Source organism: Syngnathus floridae, chromosome 9 (genome assembly GCF_059516105.1).
Source record: "Syngnathus floridae isolate MCC-2025c chromosome 9, RoL_Sflo_1.0, whole genome shotgun sequence".
Classification (NCBI taxonomy): domain Eukaryota; kingdom Metazoa; phylum Chordata; class Actinopteri; order Syngnathiformes; family Syngnathidae; genus Syngnathus; species Syngnathus floridae.
The window spans coordinates 513,983-527,679 of NC_142421.1; the positions used below are offsets into that span (position 1 = coordinate 513,983).

The 13,697-nt window shown below is 50.1% G+C and overlaps 1 protein-coding gene across 3 annotated transcripts in view; it reads left to right on the top strand.

Moving 5' to 3' along the window:
- Window positions 1–13,697, top strand: part of birc6 (baculoviral IAP repeat containing 6) — a 36,695-nt gene that overhangs the window by 11,535 nt on the left and 11,463 nt on the right. For 2 of the 3 annotated variants that reach the window (XM_088385125.1, XM_088385126.1), the window contains 39 exons: window positions 37–136; window positions 292–506; window positions 747–955; window positions 1,156–1,511; window positions 1,646–1,865; window positions 1,964–2,100; window positions 2,217–2,354; window positions 2,431–2,558; window positions 2,755–2,886; window positions 2,972–3,187; window positions 3,406–3,589; window positions 3,717–3,893; window positions 4,084–4,217; window positions 4,331–4,484; window positions 4,554–4,670; window positions 4,862–5,022; window positions 5,209–5,335; window positions 5,437–5,547; window positions 5,813–6,071; window positions 6,149–6,711; window positions 6,791–6,966; window positions 7,032–7,128; window positions 7,211–7,405; window positions 7,475–7,675; window positions 7,776–8,055; window positions 8,160–8,416; window positions 8,499–8,607; window positions 8,864–9,088; window positions 9,165–10,020; window positions 10,091–10,234; window positions 10,532–10,661; window positions 10,831–10,962; window positions 11,044–11,205; window positions 11,272–11,445; window positions 11,661–11,860; window positions 11,959–12,280; window positions 12,451–12,668; window positions 12,884–13,048; window positions 13,233–13,404. In XM_088385125.1, coding sequence (XP_088241251.1) covers window positions 37–136; window positions 292–506; window positions 747–955; window positions 1,156–1,511; window positions 1,646–1,865; window positions 1,964–2,100; window positions 2,217–2,354; window positions 2,431–2,558; window positions 2,755–2,886; window positions 2,972–3,187; window positions 3,406–3,589; window positions 3,717–3,893; window positions 4,084–4,217; window positions 4,331–4,484; window positions 4,554–4,670; window positions 4,862–5,022; window positions 5,209–5,335; window positions 5,437–5,547; window positions 5,813–6,071; window positions 6,149–6,711; window positions 6,791–6,966; window positions 7,032–7,128; window positions 7,211–7,405; window positions 7,475–7,675; window positions 7,776–8,055; window positions 8,160–8,416; window positions 8,499–8,607; window positions 8,864–9,088; window positions 9,165–10,020; window positions 10,091–10,234; window positions 10,532–10,661; window positions 10,831–10,962; window positions 11,044–11,205; window positions 11,272–11,445; window positions 11,661–11,860; window positions 11,959–12,280; window positions 12,451–12,668; window positions 12,884–13,048; window positions 13,233–13,404 — 8,053 coding nt within the window. The remainder of the gene's footprint in view (window positions 1–36; window positions 137–291; window positions 507–746; window positions 956–1,155; window positions 1,512–1,645; window positions 1,866–1,963; window positions 2,101–2,216; window positions 2,355–2,430; window positions 2,559–2,754; window positions 2,887–2,971; window positions 3,188–3,405; window positions 3,590–3,716; window positions 3,894–4,083; window positions 4,218–4,330; window positions 4,485–4,553; window positions 4,671–4,861; window positions 5,023–5,208; window positions 5,336–5,436; window positions 5,548–5,812; window positions 6,072–6,148; window positions 6,712–6,790; window positions 6,967–7,031; window positions 7,129–7,210; window positions 7,406–7,474; window positions 7,676–7,775; window positions 8,056–8,159; window positions 8,417–8,498; window positions 8,608–8,863; window positions 9,089–9,164; window positions 10,021–10,090; window positions 10,235–10,531; window positions 10,662–10,830; window positions 10,963–11,043; window positions 11,206–11,271; window positions 11,446–11,660; window positions 11,861–11,958; window positions 12,281–12,450; window positions 12,669–12,883; window positions 13,049–13,232; window positions 13,405–13,697) is intronic. The other variant, XM_088385127.1, reaches the window with a different exon arrangement.

The following is a 13,697-nucleotide window of genomic DNA, read 5'->3' on the forward strand; positions in this document are numbered from 1 at the left end:
TTTGGGATTTCTTTTTGTCTCTCTGTCTCCCCGCAGAGCCCCATGGGCAGTGGTTTGGCTCTAGCCATTTCTCAGGCATCTCACTTTCTGCAGCCTCCTCCACACCAGTCCATCATCATCGAGCGCATGCACTCTGGTACGCCCTGTTTGTTTGACATTCTTTTGTCAGTGTCATTTTGCAGCCACCGTGCTTTCACCTGTTTATATGTGGCTTTGCGGCTTCCTTAACTGTGCCAACTGTACCGTGCAAGTTGTTATCCCCATTGTAAATTGAATCGTCTCTTTTCCCAGGAGCTCGTCGCTTTGTGACACTGGACTTTGGTCGACCCGTCCTGCTGACCGATGCTCTCATCCCGACCTGTAGCGACCTAGCTTCTCTGTCCATAGACATTTGGACGCTAGGTGAGGAGGTGGATGGCCGCAGGCTGGTGGTGGCCACCGACATCAGTACTCACTCCCTTATTCTACATGACTTGCTGCCTCCACCCGTTTGCAGGTTTATGAAGGTTTGTTTCCATTTCTGTTCTTAACTCATTTTAGCCTTCGCACGACCCAAAGTTGTGTCGCTGGAAGAATGGGCGGAGTAGCATTGTCAGCATTTGCATACAATTGTGGCAGAACCTTTGTCACAGTCATTGATGACTGTTGGATTTTGGTATTCCTTTTTTTCAGGTTGTGCAAGACTGTCATGGCAATTGACAGTATATTTCATCTGTGTTTTTTCCCCATCCTTCCACAACTTTCAGATCACTGTGATTGGCCGCTATGGCAGCACCAATGCTCGTGCAAAGATTCCTCTGGGCTTTTACTACGGTCATACTTACATTCTACCATGGGAAAGTGAGCTTAAACTGATGCACGATCCTCTTCGGGGAGAAAGTGAACCTGCCAGTCAGCCTGACGTGGATCAGCACTTGACCATGATGATGGCATTACAGGAAGATATCCAGTGCAGGTGAGACACGAAGTACATCACCACATTTTTCACCTGTTGGCACTCTAAAATACAGTTGATTTGTATTTGATAAATTCGTGAACCGAGGTTCCAGTGTGCAGGAGAATTTTTTTAAAAATATTGACCACTAAAAGAGTGTAAGAATTTATATCAGCCTTTGAATGTCATATCCTGATTGATTTATTTTTCTTTCTTTCCAGGTACAATCTTGCTTGCCATCGGTTGGAAACCCTCCTGCAGAATATCGACCTGCCGCCCCTTAACAGCGCCAACAATGCGCAGTACTTCTTGCGCAAACCAGACAAGGTGGTAGAGGAGGACCAACGTGTTTTTTCAGCCTACCAAGATTGCATCCAGCTTCAGTTGCAACTCAATTTGGCTCACCACGCTGTCCAGAGATTGCGGGTATCACTTGGTGCCAGTCGAAAATCTCTCCCCACGGCCGCCAGGTCCCATGAGCCGCAAGACCTGGTCCACAACTCCTCTACAGAGCAATTGAGAACAATCATCCGTTACCTTCTGGACACGTTGCTTAGCCTACTGCATTCGAACAATGGTGAGTAGGCATCCACACACTTATGGAACTGTTTGGATGCCAAGGTTTTACACTATTATTGTTGATTAACGCACTTGCCTTTTTTTTTTTTTTCTTTCTTTCTTTCTTTTCAATATACTCGTCTGTACATTTAGGTCACTCTGTGCCATCAGTGCTCCAGAGTACCTTCCACGCACAGGCTTGCGAGGAGCTCTTCAAACACCTTTGCCTCAGTGGGACGCCAAAGATTCGTCTTCATGCCGGTCTGCTTTTGGTGCAGCTGTGTGGAGGGGAGCGCTGGTGGGGACAGTTCCTTTCTAACGTATTGCAGGAGCTTTACAACTCTGAACAGCTTCTCATCTTCCCCCAGGACAGGTCGGCAGCCTTGCACTTGTACCACGTTTAATCATCATGTTTCAGGTTGTTTAATCCTCATCTTTTGGGGTGAATCTCTTTCTCTCTCTCTACCTCAGAGTGTTTATGCTCCTGTCCTGCCTCGGTCAAAGATCCCTGAGCAACAGCGGTGTGTTGGAGGGTCTGCTGAACCTTCTGGACAGCTTGCTCTCTCCTCTGCAGCAACCACAAGCTGCTATGCAGCATAGAACTGAAGGTACTGCTACAGGGTGACATCGGGCAGCAAGTTTCTTACCTTGATTTGCGCGTCTTGCCAAAAAAGTACATCATTGAAGCCTTTTTGTCGGTCTGACTATCTCTTGCGTTTCACAGGGGTCTTGGATATCCCCATGATTAGTTGGGTGGTGATGCTTGTTTCCAGACTATTGGATTATGTCACAAGTATCGAAGATGAAGCTTCTGGTGGGAAGAAACATCTTGGAGGGAAAGACAGGGATAGAACCTTAACAGGTGGGGGTGCGTGAGCATGTTTATTTCAAACGTTTGAATGATATGGTTTGGTAACCGCTGGAGAATTCTTTTTCAGGTATTCAGTGGAGCTTTATCAATAACAGCCTTCAGTCTCAGAACACCAGCAGATCGGCAAAGGGCGGCAGTAGCTTGGACAGACTCTATTCCCGCAAGATTCGCAAGCAACTGGTCCACCACAAGCAGGTACAGGTGCCTCATTCGGTTACCACTAGCACGAGACGGTTAACTTGTAAGAGGGTATCGTATTTGCCACTCGGAGCGCTTCTTGTATGAATGGAGACTGAAGTTTGAACTCCTTAATCGAGAGTCCTTCTTTCAAAATCTAGCGGGCGGGGAAGATTTTGTCAAGCTGCTATTCATTGCGCCCCTTTCCTTTTAGCAGTTAAATCTATTGAAAGCAAAACAAAAAGCTTTAGTCGAGCAGATTGAGAAGGAGAAAATCCAAAGCAACAAGGGCTCCTCCTACAAACTCTTGGTGGAGCAGGCCAAGCTCAAGCAAGCCACATCCAAGGTAGGTCATAGCATCATCCTCTTTTGAAAGGGAGAATGTTTCTGACCATGTTTGAGGCCAATTTTGAAATTCCTCTCTTTGCCAGCACTTTAAAGACCTGATCCGTCTTCGGCGGACGGCCGAATGGCCGCGCTCCACCTTAGACACGGAGTCTGCAACAGCCAAAGAAGCACCGGAAGTTGAGCCCCTGCCCTTTACGTTGTCCCATGAGCGCTGCATCTCTGTGGTGCAGAAGCTCGCCCTCTTCCTGCTGTCTATGGACTTCACCTGCCATGCTGACCTGCTACTTTTTGTCTGCAAGGTACTACTAAGAGGATTGATTCGTTTGAAAATCACAATACGAAAATGTGCACGCTATAGTTTAGGGATGTTCCATACCACTTTTCTTCCAGAGCCATACTAGTCGTAGTCAGTTCTCAGCTGTCTGTCACTGATAGCCATACCAAGAATACAAGATTGAGCCACGAGTTTGTTCGTCCTGTATCTTGCTCATCCGATGAATGAATCAAACCCCTTCAGGTCCTCGCTAGAATAGCCAATGCCACCAGACCGACAATCCACCTCTCTGAGGTCGTATCTGAGCACCAGTTAGAGCGCCTACTCCTTCTGCTGGTGGGAACGGACTTCAATCGAGGAGACATCTCCTGGGGCGGTGCCTGGGCTCAGTATTCCCTCACCTGTATGTTACAAGACATCCTGGCAGGTGGGTCGTTTGCTTTGAAAAATCCTTGTCACACACACACACACACACACACACTGCCTGTTAAAAACAGCCACCACCGATGGCAAAGTCATGGTGATCTGGAATAAAAAGGAACGTTATTGTTCAGGTGAGCTGCTGTCTCCTGGTTCGTTGGATATCATGGATGAAGTTTCTGTCGCCGAGGAGACCACCGGGGCTTCGTCCTCATCAGTTGGGGTTGATCCAGATGATTCCTTGCCTCAGCCCACGCCGATCCCGTTGGCAGAGAGCATCGATGAGACCCTCGTGCCTGATATCATTGCAGGTATAAGCTGGACTCTGACTGTGTGTGGGATGGCTCATCAATCATGGCCTTAGATGTTGAACTTTTGATGAGACGAGAGCATATCCATGCTCAAACCTTTTGCCGTCATCTTCCCCATCGGTGTACGAATGACAAATGGCTTGCCTGTTTGCTTGACATCATCAGTTAACGCTGTTTTCATTATCCAAAGGCGCTCCACCATTGTCATCCTTGGAAAAAGATAAAGACATGGACTTTGACTTGCTACAAGACCTGATGGATGTTGATATTGATCCTTTAGATATTGATTTGGAAAAAGATCCGCTTGCTGCAAAAGTTTTTAAGGTATGAAGAAAAAAAACAACAACCCACGTTTCACCTTTTCTCTCATTCCCCTCTGCTTAACATTGTTTTGCACGATCACTTTCAATATCCTTTTCTTTTGTGTCTGCGTTCAGCCAATAAGCAGCACGTGGTATGACTACTGGGGTTCGGATTACGGCACGTACGGTTACACGCCATACATCGGAGGGGTCGGTATCCCGGTGTCCAAACCGCCAGTTGCTGTTGAGAAGCCGGGATCACAAGGGCTTTCCGTCTCCGTTTCACAAGGTGAGGAGATGGCTTTTTCCTCCTGCAACGAATATTTCTTTCTTATTTGGAGCGCCCGTTTGTCCTCAGCACTGGATGCTCGATTAGAAGTGGGCTTGGAGCAGCAGGCTGAACTGATGCTAAAAATGATGGCAACGTTACAAGCCGACTCGATTCTACAGGCTCTCACTTCAAGCTCCTCCACAGGTAACCAGAGGAACAAATGAAGTACGGATAGTGTGGCAAACACGCAACATTAGCGCAGAGGGAACGCGAGTCCTTCTTTAAGGCATAACAAAGAATAAAGTCTGTCATCTGCACTCGCAAAAAGTCAACCGCGAAAATCTCATGTTATGATCTATATTCACGTAAGGTGGACTGCAACTTTTCTTTTCCAGTTTGCCAGACGACCAACGGTACAGATGACTCGCTGTTGAGGGCTCTTCATGGAGGAGGTTCTCCTCCTGGCGGCACCCTCATGGTTCAGCCATCTTCCATTCCCATGCTGAGTGCTTGCTTCAACAAGCTTTTCTCCATGCTGCAAGTTCACCACGTGCAGGTCTGTACTTTTTCAGAGGGAATGTAAATTCCCCAAATATGGCCCATTCTCAGTATGCATGTGCGGAAAAGAATTGCACCCAGATACAAAGCCAGAAAAATTCCCAACCTTATTTTCAATGTCATCAAATGGAGCGAGACACTGTCATTGAATCCTTTGACAAATGGGAAACATTTGTGATGATAGTTGGAGTCGTTGCTGCAGTTATGGATAACGCTGAGTCTCAACACAAGCGCAAGTGGCAATGAAGATAACGGATCAGAGGTCTTCTTGTTTAATTCCTGTCGAGTACCCACCATTCCACTCAACCAAGGTCAGGATTTCTCACCATCCCTACCTGTTGTGGGTTTTTTTTCTTTTGGATGAAGTCCTGTGGTGAAATGTGTCCAAATATGTATGTTGCTGTACGTCTAGCATCCATTAGCAGTTTTCTCACTGTGCTGGCATGGTACCCCAACGCCTCCCTGAGAACATGGTGTCTGGTTCTGCATTCGCTGACCCTGATGACAAACATGCCTTACCAAGGTCAGTCACCGTGGGATAGGGGGGAACGAAATTTCGGTTTCTTTGTGTGTCTTTGGCATGTGGAGAAATTGACAATAAAGCTGACTTTGACTTTGAGATCAAATTGTCACCGAGTCCCCCTGAAGCGAGTCAAGATTATGCTTACAATGTTCCGCATTATGTCAATGGAAAAGTATTCTTGCTCGTGCTTCACTTCATGAAGAACTTGGAATTTGAGCGTAGCCAACTCGACTCGACGACTAAAACCGTGTCCGAACATTTTCAGGATCCAGTAATGGAATGAACGGCCAAGAAAGCACAGCACATCAGATGGTGTCGGATCCCACGCTGGTGCACATCCTGGTGCGTTTCCTTTCTGGCAGCAACACCAATGGAACCAATCAGCATAGCTCTCAAGTCGGACCCACGGCCACTCAAGCGATGCACGAGTTTTTGAGTCGCCTGCAGGTGCATCTTTCCTCCACCTGCCCACAAATGTTCAGCGAGTTCCTACTCAAACTTCTGCACATCTTGTCCACTGAAAGGTCCGTGTTCATATCCCATATGCCTCGCTCAATTGTTGCGGTCTTTGAAGAGCTGACGCACCGTCTTGAACTTTCAGGGGGCCCTTCCAGTCAGGTCAGGGTCCACTCGATGCCCAGGTGAAGCTGTTGGAGTTTACTTTGGAGCAAAACTTTGAAGCGGTGTCTGTGGTCACCATCACCTCAGTCATCGAGTCCATCACGTTTCTCGTTCACCATTACATCACCTGCTCTGACAAAGTTGTCTCACGCAGTGGCTCCGATAGCTCCGTGGGCGCCCGCGCTTGTTTCGGCGGCCTTTTCGCCAACATCATTCGACCGGGAGACGCAAAGGCCGTCTGCGGCGAAACGACCCGCGATCAGCTGATGTTCGATCTCCTTAAACTGGTTAACGTGCTGGTGCAACTGCCTCTGTCAGGGGACAGAGAGTTCAGCGGTCGGTTGCCTGCAATGGCCAGCGGCGGGGCGGCCGATAGCAGCGTGTCGGATGAAGAGAAGGTTTGCGGATCAAAAGAAAGCTCCGCCTCCAGCCAGGGTCCGTCCGCCGGTGTGGCTGATCTGGTACTGGCCAATCAGCAGATCATGAGTCAGATCTTGTCTGCGCTGGGCCAGTGCAACAGCAGCGCCATGGCCATGATCATCGGTAAGCTGTGCGACCTGTGCACCTTTGCATGGACGTTATCCGCTGATCTGACCGCCCGCCCGCCCTCTTTGGTCACCAGGAGCCAGCGGGCTCCACCTAACAAAACATGAGAACTTCCACGGGGGTCTGGATGCCATTTCAGTCGGTGACGGCCTCTTCACCATCCTCACCACCCTCAGCAAGAGGGCGACCTCGGTTCAGGTCATGCTGCAGCCCATCCTCACGTACATGGCCTGCGGCTACATGGGTCGACAGGTGAGCAAAGTTTTGGGAGCAGTTGGCCGTGGGTGGATTTTTGTCAAACCTTTCCTATTTTCTAGGGCTCTCTCTCGACTTGTCAGCTGTCTGAACCTCTTCTGTGGTTCATTCTGCGAGTGTTGGATACTAGCGAGGCGCTCAAAGCCTTCCATGACCTGGGTAGGGATAAGACTGATCCTTTTTCCCAATCATCAGCAATCACTCTGCCTCTAACCCCACGGGATGGTTTCTCCCTGACCAGGTGGCGTACAGTTGATTTGTAACAACATGGTGACCAGCACCAGAGCCATAGTCAACACGGCACGCAGCATGGTTTCCACCATTATGAAATTTTTAGACTCGGGTCCAGGGAAAGCATCAGATGGTAACCTCAAATCCCGAGTGATGACGTCAGAGCCCGACAACGCGGAGGGATTGCACAATTTTGCCCCATTAGGTGCCTAAATACACATACGCTTGGGCTAAACGTAGCCTCATCAGTTTGTAACGAGCTGTCTTTCCTCAGGTACAATTACATCCAGTAGCCCGACAGCGCAGCCAGCAGAAGTCCTACTTCAAGCCACACCGCCTCACCGGCGAGCTCGTTCTGCAGCTTGGTCCTACATCTTCCTTCCGGAAGAGGCCTGGTGCGACCTGACCATTCATCTTCCCGCTGCCGTGCTGCTAAAGGAGCTCCACATTCAGCCGCATCTTGCTTCTTTAGCTAGTAAGTAGTGTACGCAGCCAGACCCCTCCCGTCCCTGGCAGTGTTCATTTGGACAGAAATCGATTGTAAGCAAATGTATTTTCTTCTTTCCACCAATTAGCCTGCCCAGCCTCGGTCTCTGTGGAGATCAGTGCCGATGGGGTAAACATGCTGCCGCTCTCCACGCCGGTGATCACCAGCGGCCTCACCTACATCAAGATCCAGCTGGTGAAGGCCGAGGTGGCGTCAGCCGTATGTCTGCGCTTGCACCGGCCTCGGGATGCCAGCACCCTCGGTCTGTCTCAGATCAAACTCTTGGGCCTGACGGCGTTTGGCAACACCTCCTCTGCAACAGTCAACAACCCCTTCTTACCTTCTGAGGACCAGGTCTCTAAAACCAGGTACCAAATATACGCACCCAGCAACCGGCTGTTGTTCAATCCGTATCCCGTGTGCCCGTTTTGAGTCCTTTCTTCTTCTTCTTCTTCTTCTTCCCGCTGTACAGTATTGGTTGGCTCCGCCTTCTTCACCACTGCCTGACCCATGTGAGTGACTTGGAGGCCATGATGGCCAGTGCAGCCGCGCCTACAGCTAACCTCCTGCAGACTTGCGCTGCACTGCTCATGTCACCTTACTGCGGTATGCACTCGCCCAACATCGAAGCCGTGTTGGTCAAGATCGGCCTGCAGTCGACACGCATTGGTCTGAAGCTCATCGACATTCTGTTGCGAAACTGTGCTGCCTCCGGCACTGACCCGGCCAGTAAGTGAATTTATGATGAACTTGGACGACCGTCCGTATCATCTGTTTGTTTGATAAACCAACGCATTTGATCTCTTTTTAGATTTGAACAGTCCTCTGTTGTTTGGTCGACTAAATGGCCTCTCTTCAGACTCAACCATAGACATTCTGTACCAGTTGGGTACCACTCAGGACTCGGGAACCAAGGACAGGTATGTTGTTCTAAATGAGGCTGTCCTTACTGTCTGATTTTGTTGTTTAGCTTGACTCTTCGGCTGATATATGAGAAACCGTTTTCTATCAAGGTGATATCATCGACGGGCTCTTAAAGTGATCGTAAAAAGTCCCTTGGTGTTTATCCTTGTCAGCTTTGTTTGTTGCATTCGAAGGAAGGTGCTTTGGCCGAGATCACTTAGAAGGACAGCGGGATGGATCGTTGAAGTTTGTCTCTGCACTTTATGGTTGCAGAATCCAGGCTCTTCTCCAGTGGGTTCATGATTCATCAAGGGTTGCAGCCCTAAAAATTCCACTGGGTTACTCCAGCACCAGTAGTGGCTCCTCGTCATTGAGGGAGTACGGGCTCCTCATGCCCTCGCCGTCCCACCTGCATTGTGTAGCGGCCGTCTTGTGGCACAGCTACGAGCTGCCCGTCGACTATGACCTCCCGACACTGCTGAACCAAGAGCTTTTTGAGTCAGTCCTATTTCCCCCCCCCCCCCAAAGGTAACATCTATATACGTATATATTGATTGTCTTTCCTTTCCCTCAGACTCCTGTACAATTGGTCCATGTCTTTGCCTTGCGACATTGTGCTAAAGAAGGCTGTGGACAGCCTCCTGTGTTCCATGTGTCACATTCATCCGAGCTACTTCTCGTTGCTCATGTCCTGGATGGGCATCGTGTCACTGCCCAACGCCGCCACGCAATCTCAAGCCCAACAGCGCCGACTGGCCATGACCGACGATGGCAAAAAGCAGCACAACGCAAACGCCGCCGCCGCCGCTGCCGCCGCCACCGCCGCCGCGGGACTCACAGATGACTCGAAGCACGCGAGACCTCCGGTTACTTTATCGGAGTCCCAGCTAACCACGCTGGCAGCCGCCTCGCAGTCCCCGGGAGCCATCGAGCAGCTCCTTGACTCGGGATTGCCTTCGTTGCTTGTTCGCAGCCTTGCCCAGTTTTGCGTGTGTCTACTGGCCAATGCCGACCTGCCCCTGCCCGCAGCTCTGGCCGACAGGCGGCATTACCAACACCAGCCGTGCTCCACATCCACACATCGTCCACCGCTTGCCGCAGAGCTGGCTGCTCCGGTTCTGCGCTTTCTCACCGAAGTTGGCAACAGCCACGCCATGAAGGACTGGTTAGGTGGCCCAGAGGTCAACCCTCTGTGGACAGCACTGCTCTTCCTCTTGTGCCACTCCAGTGCAAGTGCCAACACAAGTTGTCAGGCCTCTTCTGGAGGTCCATCCCAGCCGTACGTCTCAGGTTCACGTTTTTCCCTGTCGTCTTGTGGTCAGTCGGGAGGGCTCACCACCCAGCAGAGAACAGCTTTGGAGAATGCCACAGTGGCTTTCTTCCTACAGTGCATCTCCTGCCACCCTAACAACCAGCGGCTCATGGCACAGGTAGGTTTTGCCTTTCTCTTTTACCACAAGAGGAGCTCATTTTCAACATTGCTGTATGCTTTTGCTGAAGGTGCTTTGTGAGCTCTTCCAATCAGCGCCACAGCGAGGGAATGTGCCTCTCTCTGGAAGCATCTCTGGCTTCATACGAAGGCTCTTTCTGCAACTCATGTTGGAGGATGAGAAAGTCACTGTTTTCCTCCAGTCGCCCTGCCCGGTAGGTATCTGCTTGTTCATCCACATTGAACTGCTTGATGCGGACGGCACTGCGCTGCATTTGGAAGCAATTTGGAATAGGTTTTTATTTCATGAAATTTCATTTTGAAGCAAAATGAATCGTGCCTCCACTTACAAAAAAATCGACTTTGGAGCAGCCTCTCGGAGCGCAAGTTGAGGACGACCAATGTCCAAATTAAAATCTACTTATCTTGCTTCTGTGACTCCGATTCTAAGCCACAGGGTTAAGAACATCTGTCCCGGTATCATCGTCTCATTTGTTTTTCTTTTTCTTTAGTTATACAAAGGACGCATCAACGCTACCAGCCACATGATCCAACATCCAATGTATGGAGCAGGCCACAAGTACCGCACCCTCCATTTACCAATCTCCACCACTCTTGCTGAAGTCTTGGACCGGGTGTCTGGTATGTATGAAGGAGGAAGATGTTGTTGTAGACTTTCAAATAATTAGTATGAGGCTTTTTTGTTGCCAACAACCGTGATCATTTCTGTCACTGTCCCGATCGTCCGCCGATCGTTTTGAACGCAGAGCTGGCAGCAAAGGAAATCTAGCATTCCATTTCTATGTTTTAGACACACCCAGTATTACAGCCAAGCTGATTAGTGAACAGAAGGAGGACAAGGAGAAGAAGAATCATGAGGAGAAGGAGAAAATGAAAGCTGACAGTGGCTTCCAGGACAACTACAGTGTGGTTGTGGCTTCAGGTAGTCATTTGCATCTTGGAGTTAGTTTGTGTGGCTCAAAATGCAAAGATGTGAGTGCTCTTTACATGTGTGTTTGTTTAGGTTTGAAGTCCCAGTCCAAGCGGGCTCTGTCAACACCTCCTAGGCCTCCATCAAGAAGGGGTCGGGTGATGAGTGACAAGTTGACGACTTCATCGGCTGTGGACCCTTCTGCCAAAACCATCAGCGTGCCTGTCTTCCACCTCTACCACAAGCTGCTTCCAGGTACAAGAGAATCATGTGCAAAGTTAACATGCATTGTCTCGAACTGTTGGTCGCATCCCTCTCAAGGTCAGCCCCTGCCACCAGAGATGACCCTGGCCCAACTACTGACCCTCCTGTATGACCGCAAGATGCCACAGGGCTACCAGTCCATCAACCTCACCGTCAGACTGGGCTCGAAGGTCATTTCTGACCCTGCCCTATCCAAGACGGACTCCTTCAAACGGTTGTGCACCGAAAAAGGTACCCAAAGGCGCTTCTGCTCGATGTGAAGACCTTTCAGTTGTATTTTCGGCAGAAAATGTTGACTAACAAACGCGCAATAAACAGTCCAGACCGTGTTCAAACATTCTCGACGCTTTGCTTACTTATATCATGAGCAAACCGTAACAGAATCGATGGTGTTGCTTTTGAAAAATTGCAACGCCTGGTTCTCCTTTTATTCTTCCTGTTCCTAGTGGATCACCTTGACATGCTGAACAGCTGCCCCGAAGATGAACCTATGACGCCGGGCGAGGAATGTCTCGACGCCACCGCCGACGAGTCCTTACTTGAAACGCACCCGATCCAGTCGCCGTTGCAAGTCTTTGCTGGAATGGGAGGCCTGGCTCTCATCGCGGAGAGGCTGCCCATGCTCTATCCAGATGTCATTCAGCAGGTGAGCTTTGCATTCCAGCGAGCAGTCAATCAATAAGCGGCGGACACCTCGACTAAAGCGGACGGATGTATTCTCTTCTCTCCGCGTGGCAACGACAGGTCAGCGCCCCAGTCGTGCCTTCTGCAACACAGGAGAAAGCAAAAGATACGGACCAGTTTGAGTGGGTCACCATCGAGCAATCGGGAGAGCTTGTTTACGAGGCGCCCGAGTCCATTGCAGCGGAGCCGCCGCCCGTAAACAAGCAGCAGTCCCAGTCGGCGTCGCCAGTGCAAACCATGTCGCCCATCCCTGCCCACTCCTTGGCAGCGTTTGGCCTGTTTCTGCGCCTGCCGGGCTACGCCGAAGTCTTGCTGAAGGAGAGAAAACATGCCCAGTGCCTGCTGCGCCTGGTGCTCGGTGTCACCGATGACGGAGAGGGCAGTAAGTTAGAATCGTTGGACTTTTTCACTTGACAAGTTTGACAGCTTCCGTCTTGTCATACGCACCCGCTAGCTCATGGGACCTCTCTAAACTCTTCAACTCGAATGACCCAACTGCTACTTTCAGGCTCGATACTTGAATTTTTTGCCGCCTGTCGTTCTCCCTTGCAGGTCATATCCTGCAATCGCCGTCAGCAGACGTGTTGCCCACATTGCCCTTTCATGTCCTGCGAGCATTGTTCAGAAGCACTCCTCTTACTACGGACGACGGCGTGCTGCTGCGTCGTATGGCTTTGGAGATCGGCGCCGTTCACCTTATCTTGGCCTGCCTATCGGCTCTCAGCCACCACGCCCCCCGGAACCCCAACGCGAGTAGCAACGTCTCTGAGGTATGGACCTTTCATCCCTGCCCCAGATTAAATAGCAAGACTTAGCGTGGTGATTTTGACCACTGTCTCTAGCTTTGGAGCTTTATAGATGCCGCTAGATGGCGGCAAAGCGCACCCTCCTTATTTGACGGGCCTAAGTGAATCTTCTCCATTTTGTAACTGCAAAAAGCCTATGCTCGGATAGATTGAAATGTCTGACATCTGTCTTTTTATAGCCACAGATGTCAAGTTGCCATGGTGGGGGGACCAGTGAGGAGCAGCAGCTGTACTGGGCCAAAGGAACGGGTTTTGGCACTGGATCCACAGCCTCAGGATGGGATGTTGAGCAGGCTCTCACAAAACAGCGTCTTGAGGAGGAGCACGTCACTTGTCTTCTCCAGGCGAGTAGACTGATTTAATGCATCGCACGGAATGACACGCCGCCTCGTCATCGGCAATACGCGGCAAATTCCGAGGCCTTATTTGGTCAAAACGATCGGCGCTATCACCATTTACTTTTCTTGGTGATTCTACTTGTTTATTGCCATCAATTGAAGGGGAATAAAGCTCCATTTCATTCACTAGGTCTTGGCAAGCTACATTAATGCTGCAGGTTCGAGCAGCTTCAACAGTCCTGATACATCTTCGGCAGAGAACAGAACCCACAACAGCTCAGCGCTTCCGGTCGTGCTGCAGGAGCTGCTCAGTCAGTCGTGTCTCATCCCCGCAATGTCCTCCTACCTACGGAACGACTCGGGTAAGCTTCTGATCCGTTCATGATCCATTGTGTGGATGGAAGCAGCTGAGCAAGGCTTCACTTCAGCTTGAAGATGTTTGTCTTTCGTTTCGTTTCTCTTTCGCCGTCGTCGCCGCCGATAAAGCTAGTTAGTTCATGAGTGATACGCGCCTCGCCCGCCTCCTCAAAGATATCACCGCTTCTATTTGAAGCGTGACCTAAATAATGCCAAATGCCACTGCGTGTACTAAATGAACATCACCATGTGTTCAATTTAAAGCTGGTGGCTCTTGACCAACTTGTGTAAAAGAGCC